This window comes from Panthera onca, chromosome C1, assembly GCF_046562875.1.
Source record: "Panthera onca isolate mPanOnc1 chromosome C1, mPanOnc1 haplotype 2, whole genome shotgun sequence".
NCBI classification, from domain to species: Eukaryota; Metazoa; Chordata; class Mammalia; order Carnivora; family Felidae; genus Panthera; species Panthera onca.
In genome coordinates, this window is record NC_138346.1 from 117446899 (window position 1) to 117471332 (window position 24434).

The 24434-nt window shown below is 42.3% G+C and overlaps 1 protein-coding gene across 3 annotated transcripts; it reads left to right on the forward strand.

Annotated features, from left to right (window-relative positions):
- Nucleotides 1–11429: 11429 nt before the first annotated feature.
- Nucleotides 11430–17487, forward strand: HJV (hemojuvelin BMP co-receptor). 3 transcript variants are annotated; one of them, XM_078451501.2, is made up of 5 exons: nt 11430–11612; nt 12399–12520; nt 12933–13104; nt 13476–14050; nt 14551–17487. In XM_078451501.2, the coding sequence occupies exons 3-5, from the start codon at nt 13023–13025 to the stop codon at nt 15175–15177; spliced, it is 1284 nt and encodes a 427-aa protein (XP_078307627.1). In that variant the 5' UTR covers nt 11430–11612; nt 12399–12520; nt 12933–13022; the 3' UTR covers nt 15178–17487. The 3 variants fall into 3 exon arrangements, with proteins under 3 accessions (XP_078307627.1, XP_078307626.1, XP_078307628.1); XM_078451500.2 differs by lacking the exon at nt 12399–12520; XM_078451502.2 differs by lacking the exons at nt 11430–11612; nt 12399–12520; nt 12933–13104 and having other exon boundaries at nt 13728–14096.
- Nucleotides 17488–24434: the final 6947 nt, after the last annotated feature.

Here is a 24434-nt window from a genome sequence, read left to right on the forward strand (position 1 = left end):
TAAACAAGGTGTAAATAAGATCCAGAGTTCTAAATGTCCAGGTTTTAATAAAATAGCACTCATCATACCAATGAGAAATATCTTCAACTGAATGAAAACAGACCATACCTAGATGACGGATATTAGAATTATCTGACAAGATTTTAAAGCAGCCAGCATAAAAATGTTTCAACAAGCAATTACAAACATGCGTGAAAAAAATGGAAAAAAAAGAAAAAGAAAAAAAGAAAGTCCTAGTAGAGAAAGGAAAACTTTCAGCAAAGAAATAGAAGATTTAAAGAAAAACTAAATGGAAATTTTAAGACTAAAAAATACGATAACCTTGGGGCACCTGGGTGGCTCAGTCAGTTAAATGTTCATGAGCTCATGAGCTCTAGCCCCGAGTCAGGTTCTGTACTGACAGTATGGAGCCTGCTTGGGATTCTGTCTCTCCTTCACTCTCTGTCCTCCCTCACGCTCACTCACTTGCACACTCTCTCTCTTTGGCTCAGAATAAATAAGTAAACGTTTTTACAAGATACAATAACCAAAACAAAACAACTCAATGGATGGGTTGAACAGCAGAATGGAGGGGGCAGTGGAAAGAATCAGTGAACTAGAAGATAGGACAATAAAAATTACTCAACTTAGACAACAGAGAAATAAAATGAAAAAAAAAAAAAAGGCAGAGTCTTGGGGACTTGTGGGATTATAGCAATAAGTCTGTTATGTCATCAGATTTCCGGAAGGAGAAAAAAAAAAAAGAACAGGACTGAGAAAAGCACTGAAAGAAATAATGGTTGAAACTCCCTAAATATGGCAGAGGGATAAAACCTACACATTCAAGGAGCCAAGCACACCTCAAAGAGGATAAACCTAAACAAATTCATGTCATTAATTTGACACATTATAGTCAAACTGCTGAAAGCTAAAATCAAAGAAAAAATCTTGAAAGCAACGAAAAATGACATCTTACTGCTAGGGGAAGAACTGTGACAGATTTCTCATCAGAAACCATGGAGGCCAGAAGAAGTGGCACAAAATTTTCCAAGCGCTGAGAGAAAAGACGATCAACCCAGATTCCTATATCCAGTGACAATATCCTTCGAGAGTAAAGGGAATACAACGGAACAACAAAAAGACAAACAGCCTAACTGAAAAATGAGCAAATGACTGGGATTTCTCCCAAAGAAGATATTCAAAACGACCAGCAAGCACATGAAAAGATGCTCAATGTCATTGATCATTAGGGAAGTGCAAGTCAATACCATAATAAGATACCATTTCACACTTTGGGGGTGGCTATAACTCTGGAAAATAGCAAGTGTCGGTGAGGATGAGGAGAAATTGGAGCTGGTGGGAATGTAAAATGTTTCAGCTGCTGTGGAAAATAGCTTGGCAGTTCCTCAATAAGTTAAACATAGTATATGACCCAGTAATTCCACTCCAAAGTAATTATACCCCAAAGAACTGAAAACACGTACTCAAAAGAAATACCTATCCATGCACATTCATAGCAGCATGCTGCTCACAGTCGCCAAAAGTGGAAACAACCCAAATGTTGAGAAACAACTATGGTATATAAATACAATGGCATATTCTTTGGATATAAGAAGGAAAGAGATACTGACACACGCTGCAGTTTGGAGGAACCTTGAAAACATTATGCTAAAAGAAAGAAGCCAGACACAAAAGTCGTATATTGTATGATTCCATTTATATGAAATGTCCAGAATGGGCAGATTCATAGAAACAGAAAGCAGACTGGTCGTTGCCAGAGGTTGGGGAATGACTGGGTAAGAGTACAGAGCTTCCTTTTGGGGTGATGAAAATGTTCTGGACTAGTGGTGATTGCTGCACAACACTTTAAACGTATTAAATGCCACTGAATTGTACACTTTAAAATGGTTAAAATTGTGAACTTTGTTTTGTGTATGTTACCACAATAAAAAAAAGACAGTGAAAGAGAAATCCTAGCAAGATTTTTTGCAGATGTAGACTAAATTATTCTAAAAGTTAAATGGGAAGGCAAAGGAACTAGAGTGGCTAAAACAAATTTTGAAGAAGAATTCAGTGGGAAGAGTCACCTTACCCATTTTCAAGACATCTAAGACTACAGTAGTCCAGGTGGTGTGGTATTGGCAGAAAGATACAGATTAATGAAACAGAGAACTCAGCAACAGACTCACACAAATATGCCCAACGGATTGTTTTTTACAAAGGTGCAGAAGAAGTAAGAGCTTTTTTAATATACATTGCTGAAGAAAGTGGACATCTATAGGCAAAAAACAGACCAATCTCTCAACTTTAGCTTTATACCTTATATAAGAACTAACTCAAAGTGGATTACCAACTTAAATGTGAAGTGTAAAACTTTTAGGAAAAGGAAAAAAAAAAAAAAAAAAAAAAGCTCTTCCTGAGCTAGGGCTAGTCAAAGATTTGACACCAAAAGCATGATCCATAAAAGGAAAAACTGATAAATTAGACTTTATCAAAATTAAACATATTTGCTTTGCAAAAGACCCTGTTATGAGGATGAAAAGACAAGTCAGTGATTGGGAGAAAATATTTGTAAACCACATACACGACAGAGGACTATTACCTAGAATATATAAAGAACTCTCAAACCTAACAATAAAAATAAACCCAACCAATGAGAATATGGTCAAAAGACATGAAAGGACATTTCACCAAAGGGAATATGCAGATAGCAGATAAGTACATGAAAAGATGTCCCACATTATTAGCCATTATGAAATACAAGTTAAGACCACAATTAGATATCACTACATACCTCTCAGAATGGCTAAAATTCAAAAAAATGATAACATCAAATGCTGATGAGAAGGCAGAGGAACTGGATCATTCATCCATTGCTTCTGGGAATGGAAAATGGTACAGCCACTCTGGAAAATAGTTTGGCCGTTTATTAAATGAGCAAACAAAAAAACCCCTCAATATGCAACTTTTATATGACCCAGCGTTTGCTCTCCTGGGAATTTATTCCAGAGAAATTAAAACTAATGTTCACACAAAAACCTGTACGCAAATGTTTAGAACAGATTTATTAATAAGATCCAAAAACTTGAAACAAAGCCAATGTCATTCAACAAATGAGTGGTACAGACCACAGTATATCTACAGCATGGAATACTACTCAGCAATAAAAAAGGAATAAACTACTGATACACACATGACTTGGATGACTTTCCAGAGAATTATGCTGAGTGAAAAAAGCCAATCCTGGGGCACCTGAGTGGCTCGGTTGGTTAAGCATCTGACTTTGGCTCAGGTCATGATCTCATGGCTCGTGAGTTGGAGGCCCACATCAAGCATCGGGCTCTGTGCTGACAGCTGAGAGCCTGGAGCCTCCTTTGGATTCTGTGTCCCTGTCTCTCCCCCTCCCCTGCTCATGCTCTGTCTCTCAAAAGTAAATAAACATTTTTTTAAAAAGCCCTCTTATAAAAAAAGAAAAGAAAAAAGACAATCCTCAAAGCCATACCTATTATGACTGTTTATATAATATTCTTAAAATGACAAGATTACAGGAATGGAGAACGGACTGGGTTTTACTAATGTTAAGGTAGGGATGGAAATGGGAGGGCAGTAGGTATGGCAACATGAGGGATCCTTGTGATGTCCTTTATCTTGATTGTATCAATGTCAGCATCTTGATTGTAATATTGTACTATAGTTTCCCAAGGTGTTACCATTGGGAAAAACTGGGCAGAGGGTACGTGGGATCTCTCTGTATTATTTTTTACAATTGCACTATAAAGCTATAATTATCTCAAAAGAATTAAGTTTATGTTTAATGAGTACAGAGTTTCAGTTTTGCAAGATACAAAGTTCTGGTGATTTAGTTGCACAATGTGAACGTACTTAACACTACCGAACTGTATATTTAAAAATGGTTAACATAGTAAATTTTATATTATGTGTATTTTACCACAATTAAATTTTTATAAAGAAACAAAAAAGTTTAATTTAAGTTTTAAAAAAAGGAGAAAGATTTTACAAACAAACAGAAACTAGAATTGAATGGGACAAAGTATAATTAATTCCACCGGAGGGGAGTGAAGAAACGCTGGAAACACTGCCCCACATCAGGAGCAAGGCCAGCATTAGAAGTCATAGCTCCTCACCAAATTATTTGAGATTCTCTTTTACTTAGAGCTTTTAAGATCCATATGAGCTCCTAACCCTTTTATGACTCAGATTTTCCCACATAATGCCAGATGGCATCAAGCTCAACTCTCCCTACTGTCCACAGAAATTCCTGTTTAAATGGACTTTCCTGTCTTCATCATCGCTTTAGACTGGTGGTTCTCAACTTTAGTCACACATAAAATCACATAGGGAGTATTAACAACAAAAATCCTGGTGGTTGGGTTCCACCTCGAGAAATGCTGTCTTAATTGGTCTGGGGTATAGTTTCAGCATCAGTATTTTTTTTTTTTTAATGTTTATTCATTTTTTGAGAGACAGAGGGTGAGCACAGGAGGGACAGAGAGAGAGGGAGACACAGAATCCGAAGCAGGCTCCAGGCTCTGAGCTGTCAGCACAGAGCCCGACCGCGGGGCTGGAACTCACAGACTGTGAGATCATGACCTGAGCCGACTGACTGAGCCACCCAGGCGCCCCTCTTACAACGTTTTTTAATGTTTATTTATTTTGAGACAGAGAAAGGTAGCAAGTGGGGGGAGAGGCAGAGAGAGAGGAAACAGAGGCTCAGTGCTGTCAGCGCAGACATGGGGCTGGATCTCATGATCTCATGATCTCATGGACGGTGACATCATGACCTGAGCTGAAATCAAGAGCTGGATGCTTAACCAACTGAACCAGCCAGGCGCCCCTCTCTCATTATTTTCACCCTCTGTTCTACCCTTGCCAGTTACTCACATGCACCTTCACAATCAGGAGAATATTCCTTTTTTCAGATGCTAGAAGATCTGCAGCTCCCAGGAGGCCAGGAGCCACTGATGGCAGGCTCCACAAACATCGAGGCCACTGTAAAAAAGAATGTTTCTTAATAATGTGTCTAATTCTTCACCTGAAGATAAGGAAACACAAAGCATAAAAACGCTTTATGGTGACAGAATTCAATTCTTATCCAAATAGTTAATAGAGCATTTCCCCCTCTACAAGACCTCAAGATACAAATTAATATAAACCAAATAAACCAAACTAAGTCTGGAAGGGCCTATACTGTAATGGATAGTCTCAAGTATTTTTCAGAACTACTTGATGGCCAGAACAGAACTGCTTCAAGGCCGCCGTGAATCACTCTCTTAGAGTCAGAAGAGCAGGATCTGTTTGCCGATGGTTTTATTACTGTTTTGAGCTGGCTATTGACAGCCTCACTCAAGTGCCCACCTTGCTCTCACCACTGTCCACAGGAAAGGGGTAGCTCCTCCGTGAAGCCTGGTGGCCCGGCTTCAGTGCTTTCACAGTAAAGAGGAGTCAGGTCTGTCCCAGCCCCCTAGTAGGAGGCTTATGTACCCCTAAGAAATTGTAGTTAATATGTCAAAGCACACATTGGAGCATTTTTCTGGGGATGGGGCTTATATGTCTCATTAGATTTCAAAAGGAGTTTGTGATCCCTTCAAAGGAGGAGCCACCAATTTATAAACTCTCAATCCAAAAATAATCTCACACTTGCCAGCATCTTAACAAACTCATCCGAAAGAAACCCATCTTTTGCTGCATCAGCCTGCAATCGTTGATTTGAGAAGCATTTTATTTTTGGAGCTCTGTTCTTAATGCAGGGAAACACAAGCTCTGCTTTCTTCACCTTTCCAGGAATTGATGAAAACACCAAATGTGTAGATAAAGTATTCTTTACAAAGTAAAGAGTATGTCTTTACATAATAGTTCCAAATGAGTAACACGGCAGAATTCCAAGCTATGAAAAATGAATGCTTTTTTATTTAACTTAAATTTAAATTCCCACTTCCAAAAATATTTGATTTGCTTTTATTCTAACTTAATTTATCCAAAAGAGATTTAAAGAGACTTGCAAAAAGGTAAACAGTGCCTCACATGTAACCAAAAACAAACATAACAAACAACAAGTAACATAAAAATAGAAAATTCAAAAGCTATAAAAAAAGACAAACTATATAACAAAACCCCAAATTTATATAAATACTATGAGCATTATATTTTCCTCTGAACTTCTCTAAACAGTTAAAACAAAAAGAGAAACAGAAAGAAAACAAGTTATATAATTCTCACTGCCTCTTAAAAGAAAACTTATGAAGAAAGAAAGAAAGAAAGAAAGAAAAGCATCAAGCTGACAAAAAAGGCAAACTTTTCCTCTACGGTGAAGGCCCTTTCCTCAAGTAGGCCCTTATACTATAACTGAATACCTAGTGACCATCCCTGAGATTATTTGAAATGAATTTTGAAACAGTATCTTGTTACGCAAAAACAACAACAACAACAAAAAACTTGTTTCCTAGTTGTTTCTTTCATTTGACACAAAATAAAAGAGGCTGTCAAATGATTAACTTCTATGTTTTCAGCACACTGCTAGAAGTTAAGAAGTTTCAATGTGTTTAAACACACTAGAATTTTGTTTAACTCCTTAGGTATATAAAAGCTGGAGGCCAGCCTGTCTCTCTTCTTACCACTCAGTGAGGGGCTCATTCTCTTGGCCCGCACTCAACTTTGAAGATCTAGGACTGTTTTCTCTGGTCAACTATTTCTTGCATCTTGTCTCAATCTGTATCTTTTCTTTTTTTCCTTTTCTCCATCTAAGTTCAGCCACCTGTGAACCCACAGAAGACGCTATCATGCAAAGAATATTGACTTCTGAGTCAGAAAAATCTGGACTTGAATTAGGCAACTTTGGACAAGATGGTCTCTCTGAGCTTCGTCTTCTATAAAACAGGGATAAAATTTGCCTTTCAGCGTTGTTGTAAGGATTCGAAATACTATCATCAGATCACTCAGCATAGCATGTGGCACCAGCAGATGTTCAAAAATATTTAAACCATTTCTACTATGATGGGTACATTTGTCCAGGTAGGTCCATTTTAATGTGTCTCGTGACAATACTCTGTACCCATTTCCAAGTCTTCTCCTTTATTTTAAAACCCACAGCTTCTTGCTGTGTTTCTCCTGTCATTTAACCTTGTCTGTGCTTTCAAAAGGGTGCTCACCTCTTGGCCACAGGTGGGTTTTTCATCCCAGTACATAGAATATGCAAATTAGTAGCTGTTATCCAACTGGTTCTACTTCCTTTCTGGTTGCAGTTACTTCCTAACACACAAGGATCGTGCAATACAGACTTGGATATTAATTGAAGTGTAAAAATTTAGATACCCAATTACTGAAATGCCTCTGTGTCTTGACAATATTCAATCCCAAATTGGCCCTCACTAGGCTAAACTGTAGTTAAGAATTATCCTGGGGCGCCTGCGTGGCTCAGTTGGTTAAACATCTGACTTTGGCTCAAGTCATGATCTCACGGTCTGCTCCGTGAGTTCTAGCCCCACGTCGGGCTCTTTGCTCAGAGCCTGAAGCTTGCTTCGGGATTCTGTGTCTCCCTCTCTTTCTCTGCCCCTTCCCCATTTGCTGTCTCTCTCCGTCTCTCGAAAAATAAGCGTTTTTTAAAAAAAAAAAAGGGTTATCCAACAGAGGCTGGAACTCTAGAAGAGGCCCATCCCATAATAACAGCAGCACTCTTACCTTGCTGCAGCAAGCCATGTAAGCCCAACTTTTTTGACTACAGGTTTGTTCTGGGTGGTGTTTGGTCAATAGGCTTTGACAAGGATGATGGTCAAATTGCTCCAGTACCAACTGAGTACACACACACACACACACACACACACACACACACACACTCAATGGGCTTACAGATAATTTCTGACTTTAAAGTTCTATTATGGGGGCACATGGGTGGCTCAGTCGGTTAAACATCTGACTTCAGCTCAGGTCATGATCTCGTGGTCTGGTCGGTGAGTTCTAGCCCTGAGTCAAGACTCTGAGCTGTCAGATCAGATTCTGCTTCAGATTCTGTGTCCCCCTCTCTCTCTGCCCCTCCTCTGCTGGCTGTCTCTCAAAAATGAATAAACATTAAAAAAAATTTTTTAAAGCTTTATTATGGAAATTTTCAAACATTTACAAAAAGAAAGAGTCTGGTATAATGAATACCTGAGTATCCACCACCCACTTTGAACAATTATCAATTCATGTTTCAATCTCATTTTATCACTTCTCCCGACCTATAAGCATTCCAGCTATCTTATCATTTCATCCGCAAATATTTCAAGATGTAACTATAAAAGATAAGCACTTGCTTTTTTTTTTTAATTTTTTTTTTCAACGTTTTTTTATTTATTTTTGGGACAGAGAGAGACAGAGCATGAACGGGGGAGGGGCAGAGAGAGAGGGAGACACAGAATCTGAAGCAGGCTCCAGGCTCCGAGCCATCAGCCCAGAGCCTGACGCGGGGCTCGAACTCACGGACCGCGAGATCGTGACCTGGCTGAAGTCGGACGCTTAACCGACTGCGCCACCCAGGCGCCCCAGCACTTGCTTTTTTAAAAGTACTGCTTATCACACAGACGACTTTATAAATCAAGTATCCATTAACTGTTCATTAGCCTTCAAATTTCCCCAATTGTCTCATAATTTTTGTTTATTTGCTTTCTTGAATTAGAATCCAATAAAATCTACACTCTGCAACTGTTTGATGCCTCTTAAGTCTCTTTTAATACATGAGTTCTCTCTCCTTTTCTTTTTCGTTCTTCTTCAACTTGTTAGAAAGCCGAAGTAATTTTCCTTCAGAGTATTCCCACAATCTGGATTTGCGCCTCAGAGGTATCATTTATATCTCCTGTATTCCCTGTGAATTAGTAGTTATCTTTACACTAGATCAGATTCAGACTGAAAGGGCTTTTTTTTTTTGCAAGGCTGCTTCAATTGGTGGCATTTTGTACTCCACCCATGCTCTGGAGGACATAATGTTTGTCTCTCCTTTCATGCTGAATTGTTGATCATTGCCTAGATACATTCATTCCAAATGGTGATTTTGTAATTATGCCATTCCTTCTTCATTTATTCGCTGGAAAACTTCTACAAAGAGAAATTTCCCCCTCATCTTGAATTCCCACGGGAAAAACAGGATGAATTCTTGGTTCTTTCCAGTTACTAGCAGTTTTCAAAATACTGAGTTGAGCCCTAGCATTCTCCGATAATGAGTTTGTGTTTTTAAGTATCATTGGGAACTCATTGATTTAAACATATTTGCTACAAATATGATGGTTGAACATATCAAATATGCAAATAGTATCCATTTTGACACTCAAATTGTCCCATCTTTGGCCAGTGGGACCTACTCTAGTTGCTTCTGAGTCCTTTTGATACAATCCTAATAGTTAAAGAAAAAAAATTTTTTAATGTTTATTTATTTTTGAGAGAGAGTGAGACAGAGCATGAGCAGGGGAGGGCCAGAGAGAGAGGGAGACACAGAATCAGAAGCAGGCTTCAGGCTCTGGGCTGTCTGCACAGAGCCCGACATGGGGCTCAGGCCCATGAACCATGAGATCATGACCTGAGCTGAAGTCAGACACTTAGCCGACTGAGCCACCCAGGCGCCCCCAATCCTAATAGTTTTTGAAGGCTTCCTTGCTTATCTTGGACGATACCTGAAATCATCCATTTCCCTAAGGAGTTCCTTTCAGTGCGAAATGGTGTTTAGAAAGCTCAGTTCAAATGTAGGGGTGTCATTGCTACTGGGTTACTGTTTCTAGGCCTTTTCACCATAAAGCTAGGAAATGTTTTAGGATAGAATATGCCTTGAGCTCACAGTTATATTTCCAATTTAAATTCAGAATTACAGAATTCTTATTTAACTTCATCAATGATAAATCTTTATCTCTTTATCCTACACCAAAACTCCTGGTTCACAAAGACACTGTCATTAATACTTGTTTGTTTTATTCCACAGTTCACCTGTGATAGTTGCAGAATAACAATATCAACACTGCCACCAACAATATCACTACTTGAAAATCTTTTTGCATTTCTTTTTGTCCTTAGAGTGGATCCCACTTGGGATGTCACAAATGATTGTGTTTTAAAATCACTTGAATAGTTTGGTTGGGGACATTTTACATTTTTGTAATGCAATCCTTGTGCTAGGGACTCATGTAGTTGAGAGAAATCTAAATTTTTCAGAAATATATGCAAAGGGGCACCTGGGTGGTTCAGTTGGTTAAGCATCGGACTCTTGTTTTCAGCCTGGGTCATGAGCTCATGGTTTCATGAGTTCAAGCCCCACATTGGGCTCTGTGCTGGCATCGTGAAGCCTGCTTGGGATTCTCTCCCTCTCTCTCTCTTTCTCTCTCTTTGCCCCTCCCCTGCTCACACTGTCTGTCTCTCTCAAAAATAAACTTAAAATAATAATAATAAAGAAATATCTGCATAAAAAAGAGAATACTGTGTAGATCTCTAGATGCTGAATTAGATGCAAAATCAATTAATCAAATGCCTTAGTAGCACTATTTGGACGGCCTTTGTGTTCACTTTGCTTGGCAAGTATAAGAGATGGTGACCCCAGATGCCTAGGGCTGCAAAAATATGACATGGCTAAATCCTTGGTTGCAATATCTTAAAAGGTCACAAGATTATGTTACTCCACAAAAGTATCTTTCTGAATCTCTTTTTCTCTCAGTTTCTCTGTCCAAGTCCCCCTCCCCTGTGGATCAGTAATCCTCAAAAAATTCTATCCCTATTCCTTCTTGCCCTCTTTGCCTATGTTAGCCTCCTCCCCTAACAACTCAGGAGCTTACGTTTTGTGCTTGTATCAGTGAGAGGGAGGGAAGCGGCATTGCTGTATAAACTAAGGGAATGAAATGGAGGAGGTCGGGGGGATAGACAGCTGCAAGGATCTGGACCAGTCGACTGAAACAAACCCTCGTCCTAAGCAACTCAGAGCTCAGATTTCTTCTCTGGACAGCTGGCTTTTTTCGTCCTTCTGAAATACTCTGCGCAGAGGGGGAGGGGCTGTGAACTGCCTCTGCTATCGACCTCATTTAAAGGCAGCTACCTCCTAGATATGTTCTGTAGAAACTAAATGCAATATTCAATATAGCAGAGATGAGGGTGGTGAAAGAAAGGTATGTAATTTCTCACTCTAGTTTTTAAAGGCCGGGAACTCGTTACTGAGAATGCTGGAGGGCTGCCTGGAGTAGGCAGTGACTAGAGTCACATAACCTGCAAGTGGATATCTGACTTGCCTATGATATTTCTCTCCCCCCCTTCCCCACTTGGCACCCTATACTCCATATTCTTTCTAATCCTCCTACTCTCCCCCCACCCCATACCCTACCCCCACTAACGTTCCTGGGATTTTGGACTTAGCTATTTTTAAAACAGTCAACTCAGTAGCCACCTCCCTCCCCCGCTCAGCTGTCCAGTACTCTGGCCAGCCATTTACTCCACCTTCCCCCCACACCAAACCTTCTCTGGTTCCCTGACCTCAGTGAGATTGCAGCCGGTCTGGGGACCTGGGGGAGACATGGAGAAAGAGACGGGGGAACCCCTGGCCGGAGCTGACGGACAGAGTAGGCAGTCATGGCTGGAGGATTGGATATCAGAGTAATGTTTGACCCCTGGAAACAGTAAGTCAAAATGAAATTGCAATTCCTTTAATAAGCTTTTGGAATGAAGTTAGGCTTTCATAAAATTGCAACACCTACTTGAATGTCTCTGGGCCAGAAGCTAGGATCTCTTTCATACCAAGGTGCCTGTCTCCATTTCTCCTCCTGTCTTATTTCTTTCTGGCTGCTGCCCACTGGCCTCTTGAAGTTTAGTCTTCCACCTCTCCTCTGCCTGTTTTAGCTCCTTCCTTACCCTGTTGCCTCAGACTTCTGATGAAGTTTTAGGAGTTTCCCATATCCCCTATTCTGTGGTTTTCTCACCAAAGCCAAATTTAGCCTCAGATGATTAGTCACTGATACCCTTCTACCCTGCTTCTACTCCACAGTGCCCTTCACATCGGCCTTCCGAGGCTGGGGGCTATTCTTGTAAATTATTTATGCCCACACTGTAGTCTCACCATCCTCTTCTCCCTCCTGCATGACTCCTACCTCAGTCCACATCCTTACCCCGAGAAAGGGGAGTTTGGCAGGAGAAACTCAGCCCCTCCCCAAGGCCTGTCCTCATCAGAGGCCTGAGAACTTCTGCAGGGAGAAGATTAATGAAAAGAGTGGTTCTTCAGTCAGGTTTGGAAAAGTAAAAAAAAATATATATATATATACAAGAACTGTGGACTCAGCACAAACAAATATTGATTTGCATGCTTGGTTTGCATCCCACTATTCCATGAGAGAGGATTTTATATAGTCTCAGCTCTCTCAGTTGATGAAAGAGATCGGTCCCTTTTCATCCGAATACTGATGTTCCAGAGAGAGAGATGTGCGTATACCACCCTCACTCCTTGCAAAAACTTCTGACACAAAGGAGGAAGAGAAATGAATGACCCCTGGAGGGTGCTCCCCCTCCCCAGATGGGGAGGGGCAAATAAGAGGTATGTTTCTGAAGTATTTCCAGATCCTAATTTTATTGAGGAGCCCACTGGGACGACTGGAGTCTGTTCCATCCTCACGATCCCTCTATTTTTGACACTTCTGCTGTTTGATAGCTTAGCGTGGGGCAATACAGTGGACTCTGCTCTACCCGCCCCCCCCCCCCCCCCCGCCCCAGCAGTCTAGTCAACCTTCCTTCCACCCCCACCTCAGGGTATTGCATAAGGGACCTGAAAGTGGCCACAAGAGCAGGGCACAGAGGCTTCACAGCCACACATACCGTTTGGGGAGCCCCATTCTCCCCAAACTCCAGCCGCTAGTCCTTTACCTGATCTTCCCAGATTCTCTGCACATCATCCTGAATGACCTTCAACTCTTCTCTCTTCCCATGCCCGACCAAATTTCTTTTTTCAGTCCCTTACAGGAAGTCCGGTCAAAATTCACTAGGTAGGAGGGTCATCAGCTGGAAAGAGCCGGAGCCTGGGGGGACCTGGCCGGATAGGTATGGGGGATCCAGGCCGGTCCCCCCATGGCAGCCCCCCAACTCTAAGCACTCTCACCCTCCTGCTGCTCCTCTGTGGACATGGTAAGGAAGGGCTAGGGAAGGGCTGGGGAACCTGGAGGGTCCGCTGCTGTGCAAGGGTGGGCAGGTGACCCCGTGTGAGGAGAAAGGACGGGCGCTGGGGGGTTCCAGTCACTCGCCGGACTCTCAAGCAGATATTTTTTTTATTTCCCATTCGCCTTGGGGAAGAGCCCTGGAAAAGCGCTTAATCCACAGGGAGAAGAGATCTGACGGGCTCACACGTTTTTAGCAAGACTGAGTGAACACAGGACTAGGGGGCTGGGGGCTGGAGATCAGTTGGGTTTTAGAAACAGCTGGAATCCCCTTCACCAGTTTGGGGAGAGTTACGGGGGGGATCCGGGGGCCGTCTCACAGTCCTCTGCCTTTGTCCTCAGCTCATTCTCAATGCAAGATCCTCCGCTGCAATGCTGAGTATGTATCGTCCACCCTGAGCCTTAGAGGTGGGAGGTCACCGGGAGCCCTGCGAGGAGGAGCAGGAGGAGGGGGCCGAGGTGGAGGGGTGGGCTCCGGCGGCCTCTGTCGAGCCCTCCGCTCCTACGCTCTCTGCACCCGGCGCACCGCCCGCACCTGCCGCGGGGACCTGGCCTTCCATTCGGCGGTGCACGGGATCGAAGACCTGATGATCCAGCACAACTGCTCCCGCCAGGGCCCCACGGCCCCGCCCCCGGCCCGCGGCCCCGCCCTTCCAGGCGCAGGCCCCGCCCGCTCCTCCGGCCCCCCAGCCCCGGACCCCTGTGACTATGAAGGCCAGTTTTCCCGGCTGCACGGGCGTCCCCCGGGCTTCTTGCATTGCGCCTCCTTCGGGGACCCCCACGTGCGCAGCTTTCACCACCACTTTCACACGTGCCGTGTCCAAGGAGCTTGGCCCCTGCTGGATAATGACTTCCTTTTTGTCCAGGCCACCAGCTCCCCCGTGGCATCGGGGGCCAACGCCACCGCCACCCGGAAGGTCAGGGACTCAGCAGCAACTCCAGACCCTCTCATGGTCGCCCACGGTACCACTCCCTCCCACCCCCAACTGTGGCACAGCAATGCTCGCTATTCCCTTTCCTCCTCCACCTCCCCTGCATCTCCTGCACCCCCCCCCCCCCCCCCCCCCCCCGCCCCAAGCACTCTTTCCTTAAGTCACTTTCCTTCGCTGGGAGTTTCACTCAAATGCAGAAGACACAAGAGAACGTTGAGAGGAGAGCTGAGGAGCCCTAGGTTGAGAAGTTACAGAAGGGAAACCTTGTCTTCTGAGTTGCTGAGATTGAGGCCAAAAAGGAGGGGGAGGGGTTGAGCAGGGATGGGGCAATACTGGAGTACCAGAGAAGGGATCAGAGTGAGCGAGGGCTACGACAAGCCTCGAGTCTCTGCCGAGATCAAGTCCCTGACTGTGGGTGAGGCCTGACTGCCGAGGGATGGGAGCACTCAGCCCAAAATGAACTGTTTTCCCTCTTGCCCTCACAGCTCACCATTATATTTAAGAACATGCAGGAATGCATTGATCAGAAGGTCTACCAGGCTGAGGTGGACAATCTTCCAGCAGCCTTTGAAGATGGCTCTATCAATGGAGGTGACCGACCCGGGGGGTCCAGTCTGTCCATTGGAACTGCTAACCCTGGGAACCACGTGGAGATCCGAGCCGCCTATATTGGCACAACTATAATCATCCGGCAGACAGCTGGGCAGCTCTCCTTCTCCATCAAGGTAGCAGAGGACGTGGCCCGGGCCTTCTCAGCTGAGCAAGACCTGCAGCTCTGTGTTGGGGGGTGCCCCCCAAGTCAGCGACTCTCTCGCTCAGAGCGCAGCCGCCGGGGAGCTCTGACCATTGACACCGCCAGACGGCTGTGTAAGGAAGGGCTGCCAGTTGAAGATGCTTATTTCCACTCCTGTGTCTTTGATGTTTTGATCTCTGGTGACCCGAACTTCACTGTGGCAGCTCAGGCGGCTTTGGAGGATGCCCGAGCCTTCCTGCCGGACTTAGAAAAGCTGCACCTCTTCCCCTCGGATGCTGGGGTTCCTCTTTCCTCGGGAACCCTCCTAGCCCCACTCATTTGGAGTGGGCTCTTTGTTCTGTGGCTTTGCATTCAGTAACGTGGCCAGCAACCCCATGATTGGGTTGGAAATGATGTGGGCATAGAGGCTGGCAGAGAAGAACATAAAGAATCATGGAAGGAAACAGTGGTCACCAGCAGACATGTGAAATAATGCCATTTAAACAGAGTCAGATAAGGCTGCAGTCCTGGACTGAAATGATCACGGAATAAGGGTTCTGGGCAAAGCTTCTGCAATCTAGACCTCTGTGGGGGCTCTTTGTCCATTTTTCCAGTCCCAGTTATGATCCGCAAACTGTTGTACTCCACCTACTCCTGAAATCACCCCAACAACTGTCGACGTTATAGGGGTCCTGATGATCAGTAGAAAACTTAAGGATTTAGACTTTTCAGAGGAAAGAATTGAGAGAGGAACACGCGATCACTACCTATGAGAGATTCAAAGATCTAATGATATTTTCTCTTGGAAAATGGAAAGAGGAGGAAATGATTAAAGATGGAATTTATTTGACAAATATAAGTGGGTAAGATGTGTCCTGCTTTCTCGGTTCAGAAGTGAAGTGGGGGTCGTCGGGATCTTAGGAGGATCGTCTGGACCCTTTGGAGGATGGCACAGATAGGAAAGAAGCCGGCATCCCGCCCCTAAATGATCTGTTACTAAAGCGATGAATTCTTCACACCCTCTTCGGTGGCCTATGCCGAATCTCTTTACACATGCTTGAAATGGAGTACAAGCAATGTATTCACTCCATTGAAAGACAGCTCAGCAGTATCCGATATTATTTCTGCCCCCAGGATGCTCACAGGCTATTAGGGAGACACAACTGATTCACTTGAAGGAGTGATGAGTGTGCAGTTATCCCCTACATTCTGTGGTACAATGAATTCAGATGGGAAGGTAGTTGATTCGAACTAAGGAAATAATAAAGAAGAGGTAATAGAAGAGATGGGATTTGAAGTGATCTTTGATGACTGGGTAGGATTTGAATTGTTAAGGACCTGCCGGGGCAATGGAAACCACCTGGAGTTATGCATAGATTCATGATTCAGTGAGGAAACCAGCAAAACTCAAATGAAATAGATAGGAAGTAAAGGCATAGAACAGTAGATGGACAGAGGCCAAATTAGCAGGCATCTTGAAAGTGGGTCCAAGGAGTTTAAATTAATAGCTAACATTTATTAGAGCTTAAAACCTACCAGGCAATGTTCTAAACATTTTAAAAACATAAATTCATTTAATTCTCACAACTCTCTAAGGAAGGTTAATAGTCTCACCTTTACTTTTATATAGGGAAACTGAGGTAAAACAAGATTAAGCAACTTGCCCACAATCATACAGCTAATAAAGGGTATAGCAGTAATTAATTAATTGACAATAATTGTCGAACCCAGGCGTTGGGCTCCAGAGCCTTAACTCTTAACCACTATGCTGTGTTGTCAAGGAAACAGAGGGCCATTAAAGATTCTGGGTGTGGAGGTGGGCAAGGAAGTGGAGCTGTGGCTGCCAACAGGGCACAGACGACTTTTTCCTTTTGTCATCAGAAGCCCAAAGGGAGAGCTGGGGAGAGGAGGAACAAAAGCCCAAAGTTGAAGGGATCTAGTTTGTAGAAGAGAAAACTGAGAATAGAAGTTGTTCTATTGACTTCATTGTTCACACTTCTCTTCTCTCAGTATCACCCACCTGACCATAAACCCCCTGGATACCCCCAGGGCTTACCAGGCAGGGTGTGTTATCTGGCTTGCCAGTTCAAATCTTTTTGCATGTCTTTATCCCCTCTTCCCTCCTCTCTGTATCCTCTAAGCACTACAGCCACTCTGCCACTCCCTCAAATCACAGTCTTCACACTTTCTGAAACCTGTAGGGGATCTAGAAAACCATCTGTTCTAATGGAAGAGAATGGGGGAGATGGTGGTGTCCAAGGCTGTCCCTTCACACAGGCATTTTCCCTCAAAAACTCTTTTTTTAGAAAGTGCTCCTGGGGTGCCTGGGTGGCTCAGTGGGTTAAGTGTCCGACTTCAGTTCAGGCCATGATCTCCTGGTTCGTGGGTTTGAGCCCCGTGTGCTTCAGGTTCTGTGTCTCTCTTTTTCCCTCTGTCCCTCCCTGCTTGCGCTCTGTCTCTGTCTCTCAAAAATGAATAAACATTTTTTTTTTTTTAAAGTGCTCCTTATATTGGTTCTCTTAACTCAAAAGAGTAACTTTATCTCTCAGGTGTGGGAATTTCAAGTCAGTCAAGAATTTCATAGCCAAATGGTAAATGAGATTCTTTCATGGTACCTGTCATGTAACGCTGTTTCCTTTGCCCAAACTTAAGGTTAGACCTATTACAAGGGAGTATTTAAAAATGGGTAGCTTGGGGGCGCCTGGGTGGCTTGGTCGGTTAAGCGTCTGACTTCGGCTCAGGTCATGATCTCACGGTCCGTGAGTTCAAGCCCCGCGTCGGGCTCTGTGCTGAGAGCTCAGAGCCTGGAGCCTGTTTCAGATTCTGTGTCTCCCTCTCTCTCTGCTCCTTCCCTGTTCATGCTCTGTCTCTCTCTGTCTCAAAAATAAATAAACGTTAAAAAAATTTAAAAAAAAATAAAAAATAAAAAATAAAAATGGGTAGCTTGGAATAAGCACATGAAAAGATGCTCAACATCATTAGTCACGAAGGGAATGCAAATCAAATTAGTCACAATGAGAAAACACTACTCAACCACTAGAATGGCTAAAATTGACAAGATTGACCATATCAAGTGTTGGCAAGAAGTGGAGCTCTCACAAGCTGCTGGTGCGAATGTAAAATGGTACAACCACTTCGTAAAAACAGTTTGGCAATTTCTTTAAAGCCAAGCATACAGCTACCATATGATCTAAACATTCCGCTCCTAGGTATTGACCCAAGAGAAATGAGGATAACATGTCAGCACAAAGACTTGCATACAAATGTTCGTTACAGTTTTCTCTGTAATAACCAACAAAATTAGAAACTGGAGACAACCCAAATGTCCATTCACAGATGAATGGATACACCAGTTGTATTAACCCATACAACAGAATATCAGTCAGCGATAAAATGAAATAAACTAGTACACATAACAACATGATGAATCTCAAGATAATCATGCAAGCAAAGAAGCCAAACAAAAGAAGAGTGTATACTGTGTGCTTCCATTTTTATAAAATTTTAGAAAATGCAAACTAATACATAGTTTGGAAATGGGTGAAAAGGGGGAAGGGGGAAGGGATGGTTTACAAAGGGGCAAGAGGAAATTTTGAGAGTCACATGTTCATTAACCTGATTGTGGCAGCAATCTCATGAGTATATGTATGTCAAAACCCATGAAGTTATATACTTTAAATATGTGTAGTTTATTATACATCAAGTATACCCAATAAAGCTGTAATTAAAAAAATTATTTTATTTTATTTTTTGAGAGAAAGAAAGAGAGAGAGAGCAGGGGAGGGGCAGAGAGACGGGGAGAGAGAGAATCCCAAGCAGGCTCTGCACCATCAGCACAGAGCCCAATGCAGGGCTTGAACCCACAAACTGTGAGATCATGACCTGAACCAAAGAATCAAGAGTCAGACACTTAACCCACGGAGCCACCCAGGTACCCCAAGCTGTAGTTTTTTTTAAAAACAGGTACCCCATCTTCCCCTTTTCCTTTGTTGGATCAGACAAAGGCTCAGAATGATCCCAGTATCAAAAGAAAGATTAGAAAACAAAACAACAAAAAAGAAAACCTAAGGAAGATTAGAACAGACTTTTCTTCTTCTAGAAAAGGAAAAGAGGAGAATAATGGATCAAGGAAAAGAGAATATTTCATGATTTCATTCCTTCCTCAGATGAAGTCATTCTAAAGGTCAGCTACCTTTAGAAAAGGCCATTTTCTGGCTTAAAAACATCAGCCCTGCCCCTCAGAATTCCATCTTTCTCTTCCAACAACAGTCAGCAGGTGGCGGTGGTGACTAGAAAGAATTACTCGGTGGGGCGGGGGCAAGTCTCCCTGAGAAAGAAAAATGGATTTCTTAGATTATTAGGTATGTTGGTCATTTGAGAAAAAATTCTAATAAACATTTGACACAATAGGCATTTCAGGAATCTCAGGAATAAACTGAAGATAGGTACACAGTTAAATCAATAAATTGTTTAAATAAATGATTATAACTTTTCAACAAAGGGTTGTTCAAGACATGAAACAATGAAAATATACTACCTGGGTCCACAGAGGATATTATTTACGCAGAGGCAATAATGTAAACACTGGCTGTTGATACAGCCAAAACTGTGATATACATATTAGGAGGATGAGGTGAAAGGAAAGAGAAGGCAGGTATACAACATGATGTGAAAGCTGACATTTCAATTACTATAACAAAAAAGTCAACGCTATGTCTACTATTTCTAAATTAAGAATGGAAAGAAGAAACATATCACCTAGAAATATAAAGTCAATACTAGATAAACAGGCTACAAGAATTGGAAGAGACTCTACTGAACGCCTCAGTGAGGCATGAGGACTGATGTTTTTTGGTAAGCCCTCAATAAGATAATTTCTGTGGTCCAGTAATTACAGTTCTCAAAAATCAGTGCCAGGAAACTGTACCAGCACTAGGGAAAGGAAAGAAGGCAAAGCCACTAGAAAATAAAAGGCCTTCCTCAATTTTTCTGCCTACTCCCAAACCAAATTATTCATCATCCTTCCCAATAGGAAGAAATAAGTTACATATGTTTCCTGAGATAAAACTTGTGAATGGAGGGTGGGCTTGGAGAAAGTGAAAGAGAAATCCGGCAAGATAACTGGACTCTGCCTTCGCTACAGGGCTAATGATTTTGGAATCATTGTCTGCTATTGGTTCAAAGAACCAATATTTTGTATTTACATATATACATACACATATATGCATACACACACGTATAGTTGACACACAATGTTGTCTTAGTTTCAGGTGTACAACATAGTGGTTCAGCAAGTTAATAAGTAAGCGCTATGCTCACCACGAGGGTAGTCACCACCTGTCACCAAAGGACACTATTACAGTATCATCGACTATATTCCCTAAGCCGTACTTTCATCCCCGTGACTTATTCATTCTATAACTGGAAGCCTGTACCTCCCACTCCTTCACCCATTTTGTCCGTCCCCCACCCCCTCCCCTTTTATAACCATCTGTATTTATGGGTCTGTTTCTCCTTATTTGTTTGTTCATTCATTAGTTTTGTTTTTAGATTCCACATATAAGTGGCATCATATGGTATGTCTTTCTCTGACTTACTTTACTTAGCATAATACTCTGTAGGTCCATCTATGTTGTCACTGATGGCAAAATCTCTCTTTTTTTAAGTTTTATTTATTTTTTGAGACAGAGAGAGAGAGAGAGAGAGAGAGAGACAGCGAGCTCACACAAGTGGGGAAGGAACAGAGAGAGAATCCCAAGCAGGCTCCGCACTAGCAGCATAGAGCCAGACACGAGGCCTGATCTTGTGAACCGCAAGATCATGACCTGAGCCTAAATCAAGAGTCAGATGCTTAACAGACTGGGCCACCCAGGCGCCCAAGATCTCATTTTTTTTATGGCTGAGTAATATTCCACTGTATTTATATTCCATATCTTCATGTAATCAGTCTTTGATATAGCACTTTTCTTTAACTCCTCCCTCTAAGAAATGAGTTGTCAGATTAAAAAAAAATCTATCAGTTATTTCATTCTGCCCTCCCACCCCACCTCACTCCAGCCAAGAATTGAAGGGCCCTTTGGTAAAACTACAGCATCTGAAACAGAAAATATTCTGCTATGGTGTTATTTTCTCTACATGGAGGATACAGCCCTGCACCCACCACAGCCAAGGCTACAACTTCAGGGGAACACCATCAGTGTTAGAGAACAAATGAGAACCAGAAAGACAAGGAATGGGTTGGGCTATTTATAGTACACATTAGCTGATCAAGCTAAAATAATCCTATTGATTGATTTTTAACCTTCCTTAGAATTGTTGAAGCACCTAAATTGTGCAGCCCATAAGACAACCTTTGGGGAACTTGGTTTAGGGGGAAAGAAACAGACAAACAGATAATTACAAGATAAATGATCAATATTCATAATGTATAGAATCTTATGTCCAACATACTGTAGGGATACAAAGAAGGTGGAAATTAAATCTGCTTGTAGAAATCTTAGAAATCTTTACAAAGGAGATGCATTTTCCTTTTCTTTAAGTTTATTTATTTATTTTGAAAGAGAGCACACGCGAGTGTGCAAGAGCATGGAAGGGGCAGAGAGAGAGAGAGAGAGAGAGAAATCCCAAGCAGCATGGAGCCCAACATGGGCCTGATCCCACAAACCTTGAGATTATGACCTGAGCTGAAATCAAGAGCCAGCTGCCCAACCGACTGAGCCACCCAGGTACCCCCTGAAATTTCTTTTCTTTTCTTTTTTTTTAAGGATCAGAGATGCACTACTTGAGAAATCTTTCAGCCATATGTCACGTGAATTTTATCCTCGCTGTGTGACCCTAGGCAATCACTTGAGCTCTCTGAATCATAATATTCTCTTCTGCAAAATATCTCCCTGCTTATTTAATGAATCAAATGTTTATGCAATTGCTTAATAATGCACATGTATAAATAGCTCTATGTACACTCTAAAATGCTGTTAACAAAGTATTGTTAAATGTCGGTCTGGATAAAAAAAAAGAAAACTGGTTTAATATACAGTTTCTTCCTCTCAGTCACGAATATCATATTCCTTTCTCTGTTCCTTCTTCTCACAATCAAAGAATCATCTTCGTTACTCAGGGTTTCAGGTCTCAGAAAAGCTTCCGTGCATTCGAGACAATCCTTGGACTAAAGATCTGGACAGTACATTAGTTCACCCACTGGGTGGCAGAGCTGAGCCAAATGGATTACCAAATTGTGCAAGAAAAAAATTTCTTAGAAAAGAGGAAGTTGGGCTAAGCACACAATGTCCCATCTCTTTCATGCTTATAAATATCAACATAGCCGGGTTTTCTCCCCAGAAAAACAAACCATCGCCTCTCACTTCCTTACCACCCTTGCCCTGACACATGATTGGGCCATAGGCTTTGAGGAGGGACTGGTTATTTAAGTTACAGTATAGCAGAGAGAACTGAAGTTTAAAGTCTAACACTGATAAGAAACAATACTAGGTTCTGATTAGTGGTATACTGTATTCTAGAGGTACACTCCAGTCTATCAATTCAATTTGTATTCAATAATATACTTACTCTATGAAATGTACTCTGCTAGATGCTATGAAGAATTCAAAGATAAAAGAGGACAGAGTTCCTGCTCTCTAGGAATTCATTATCTAGGACAGAAAAGGAAATTTACATGTAGGTTTTGTATGAGAAATATAAATAACATTTGTGTCATGGAGCACTCAAAAGAGAGCGAAATTCTGTGTGGTTGTAAGGTGAAAGATGAAGCGATTGGGAATCAAGACAGGTTTCAGAGAGGAAAAGTCATTTGGCTGTCTGTGGAAGAGTGGATAGGACTTCAAAATTCAGAGGTGGGGGAGGAAGATCAGGTATTCCAGGTAGAGACAAAAGCATCAGCAAAGGCACAGAGGCAGAGAAGGATGTATCAGGGGAACACTGAGTACTCAGGTTTGGCCGAGGTAGAGGGCACATTCATGAGGAAGTAGTGAGAAATGGACTGGAAAGCAGGGATGAGGTCAATTTGTGAAGGCCAGGTTGAAGCATTTGGATTTGATTCAGTAATCAATGAGTCTTGGAGCATCACAGAAACAGACAGGAATAAAATTCTGTTACATTAATCTAGTCGTGGTCTACAGATTATAGCAGAAAGATCATTACAAGGTATTAAAACAATCGAGGCAAAAGTAACAAGGACACGAACCAGATGCCGGGCAGTGAAATAATAAACAAGAAGTAAATTCTAGAAACACTGGGAAGATGGCCTCTACAGAATTTGGCAATTGATTGGATGTGGGGACTGTTATAGAGGAAGGAATCAAAAGCAATTCCTTGATTTGAAACCTTGTTCATTGGGAAATGAGTATATAATGGTTCCATTAAAAGTATTAAAGGGAAGAACTGAATTTGAGCACAGCGGGGCAAGATGATGAATTCTACACTGGACAAGGTGAATTTGAGATGCCAGCTGCAACTCTGGAGACAAGCTAAAGGCATAGTATAAATTTGACACAAGTGATATACAGATGGGCAAATTGAAGAGCAAAATGTAAAGGAAGAAAAGAAGAGGGCCAAGGACAAGTCCTCAAGAAAAGCTTTCAGGGGGCAGAGAAAAAAGAAATTGCCAGAGGGGCGCCTGGGTGGCTCAGTCAGTTAAGGGTTTGACTTCGGCTCAGGTCACCATCTTACGGTTCGTGGGTTTGAGCCCCGTGTCGGGCTCTGTGCTGGCAGCTCAGAGCCTGGAGCCTGCTTCACATTCTGTGTTTTCCTCTATCTCTCTCTGCCCCACCCTTGCTCACACTCTGTCTCTGTCTCTCTCAAAAATAAATGAACATTAAAAAGAAATTTAAAAAAAAAAGTTGCCAGAAAAGGAGAAAGTCTAAAAGTCAAGATGAACTCTTAAAGTTTTAAAAGATGGCAGTTTTCAAATTATATAGGAGTCAAGGACAATAAGGCCAAAAAAAAAAACCACTCTGGAAACCTTGAAGAAAATGTTTTGTATTTTATTTATTTTATTTTATTTTATTTTATTTTATTTTATTTTATTTTATTTTTATTGTGAGAGAGAAGGAGACAGCAAGCATGAACAAGAGACGGGCAGAGCGAGAGGGAGAGAGAGAGAATCCCAAGCAGGTTCCATACTGTCAGTGCCCAGCCCAGTATGGGGCTTGATCCCATGAACCATGAGATTATGACCTGAACCAAAATCAAGAGTTGGATGCTTAACCGACTGGGCCACCCAGGTGCCCCCAGATCAGGAATTTTTAATAATTAAATCTAAACTAAAAAAAACAAGAACCCTCACCAAGCGTCGTAGAGACAAGAGCTCTACGTTAAGTGTTTAGAATCCAGGGTTTGGAGAATGGCTCCACCAGTTATTAGCTTTATGTCCTCAGTCTTGTTTTTTGTTTTGTCACTGTTGTTTGTTTTTTAAAGACTGCTAGAGTCCCCTTTAACTCTAAAACGTTATGAGTCTTGCCCTGAATCCTTTACAGTAGGATTAAACAAGATACAAGATACAATGGGTTAAAGCACTGGGGCACCTGGGTGACTCAGTACCAAGCTTCTGACTCTTGGTTTCAGCTAGGGTCATGATCTCATGGCTCTTGAGTTTGAGCCCTGCACTGGGCTCTGCGCTGG

Coding starts and splice junctions, on each gene's coding strand:
- HJV (XM_078451501.2), top strand. CDS start 13,023: ATGGGGGATCCAGGCCGGTCCCCCCATGGCAGCCCCCCAACTCTAAGC. Junction 13,105..13,475: donor GCTGCTCCTCTGTGGACATG/GTAAGGAAGGGC, acceptor CTTTGTCCTCAG/CTCATTCTCAATGCAAGATC. Junction 14,051..14,550: donor ACGCCACCGCCACCCGGAAG/GTCAGGGACTCA, acceptor TTGCCCTCACAG/CTCACCATTATATTTAAGAA.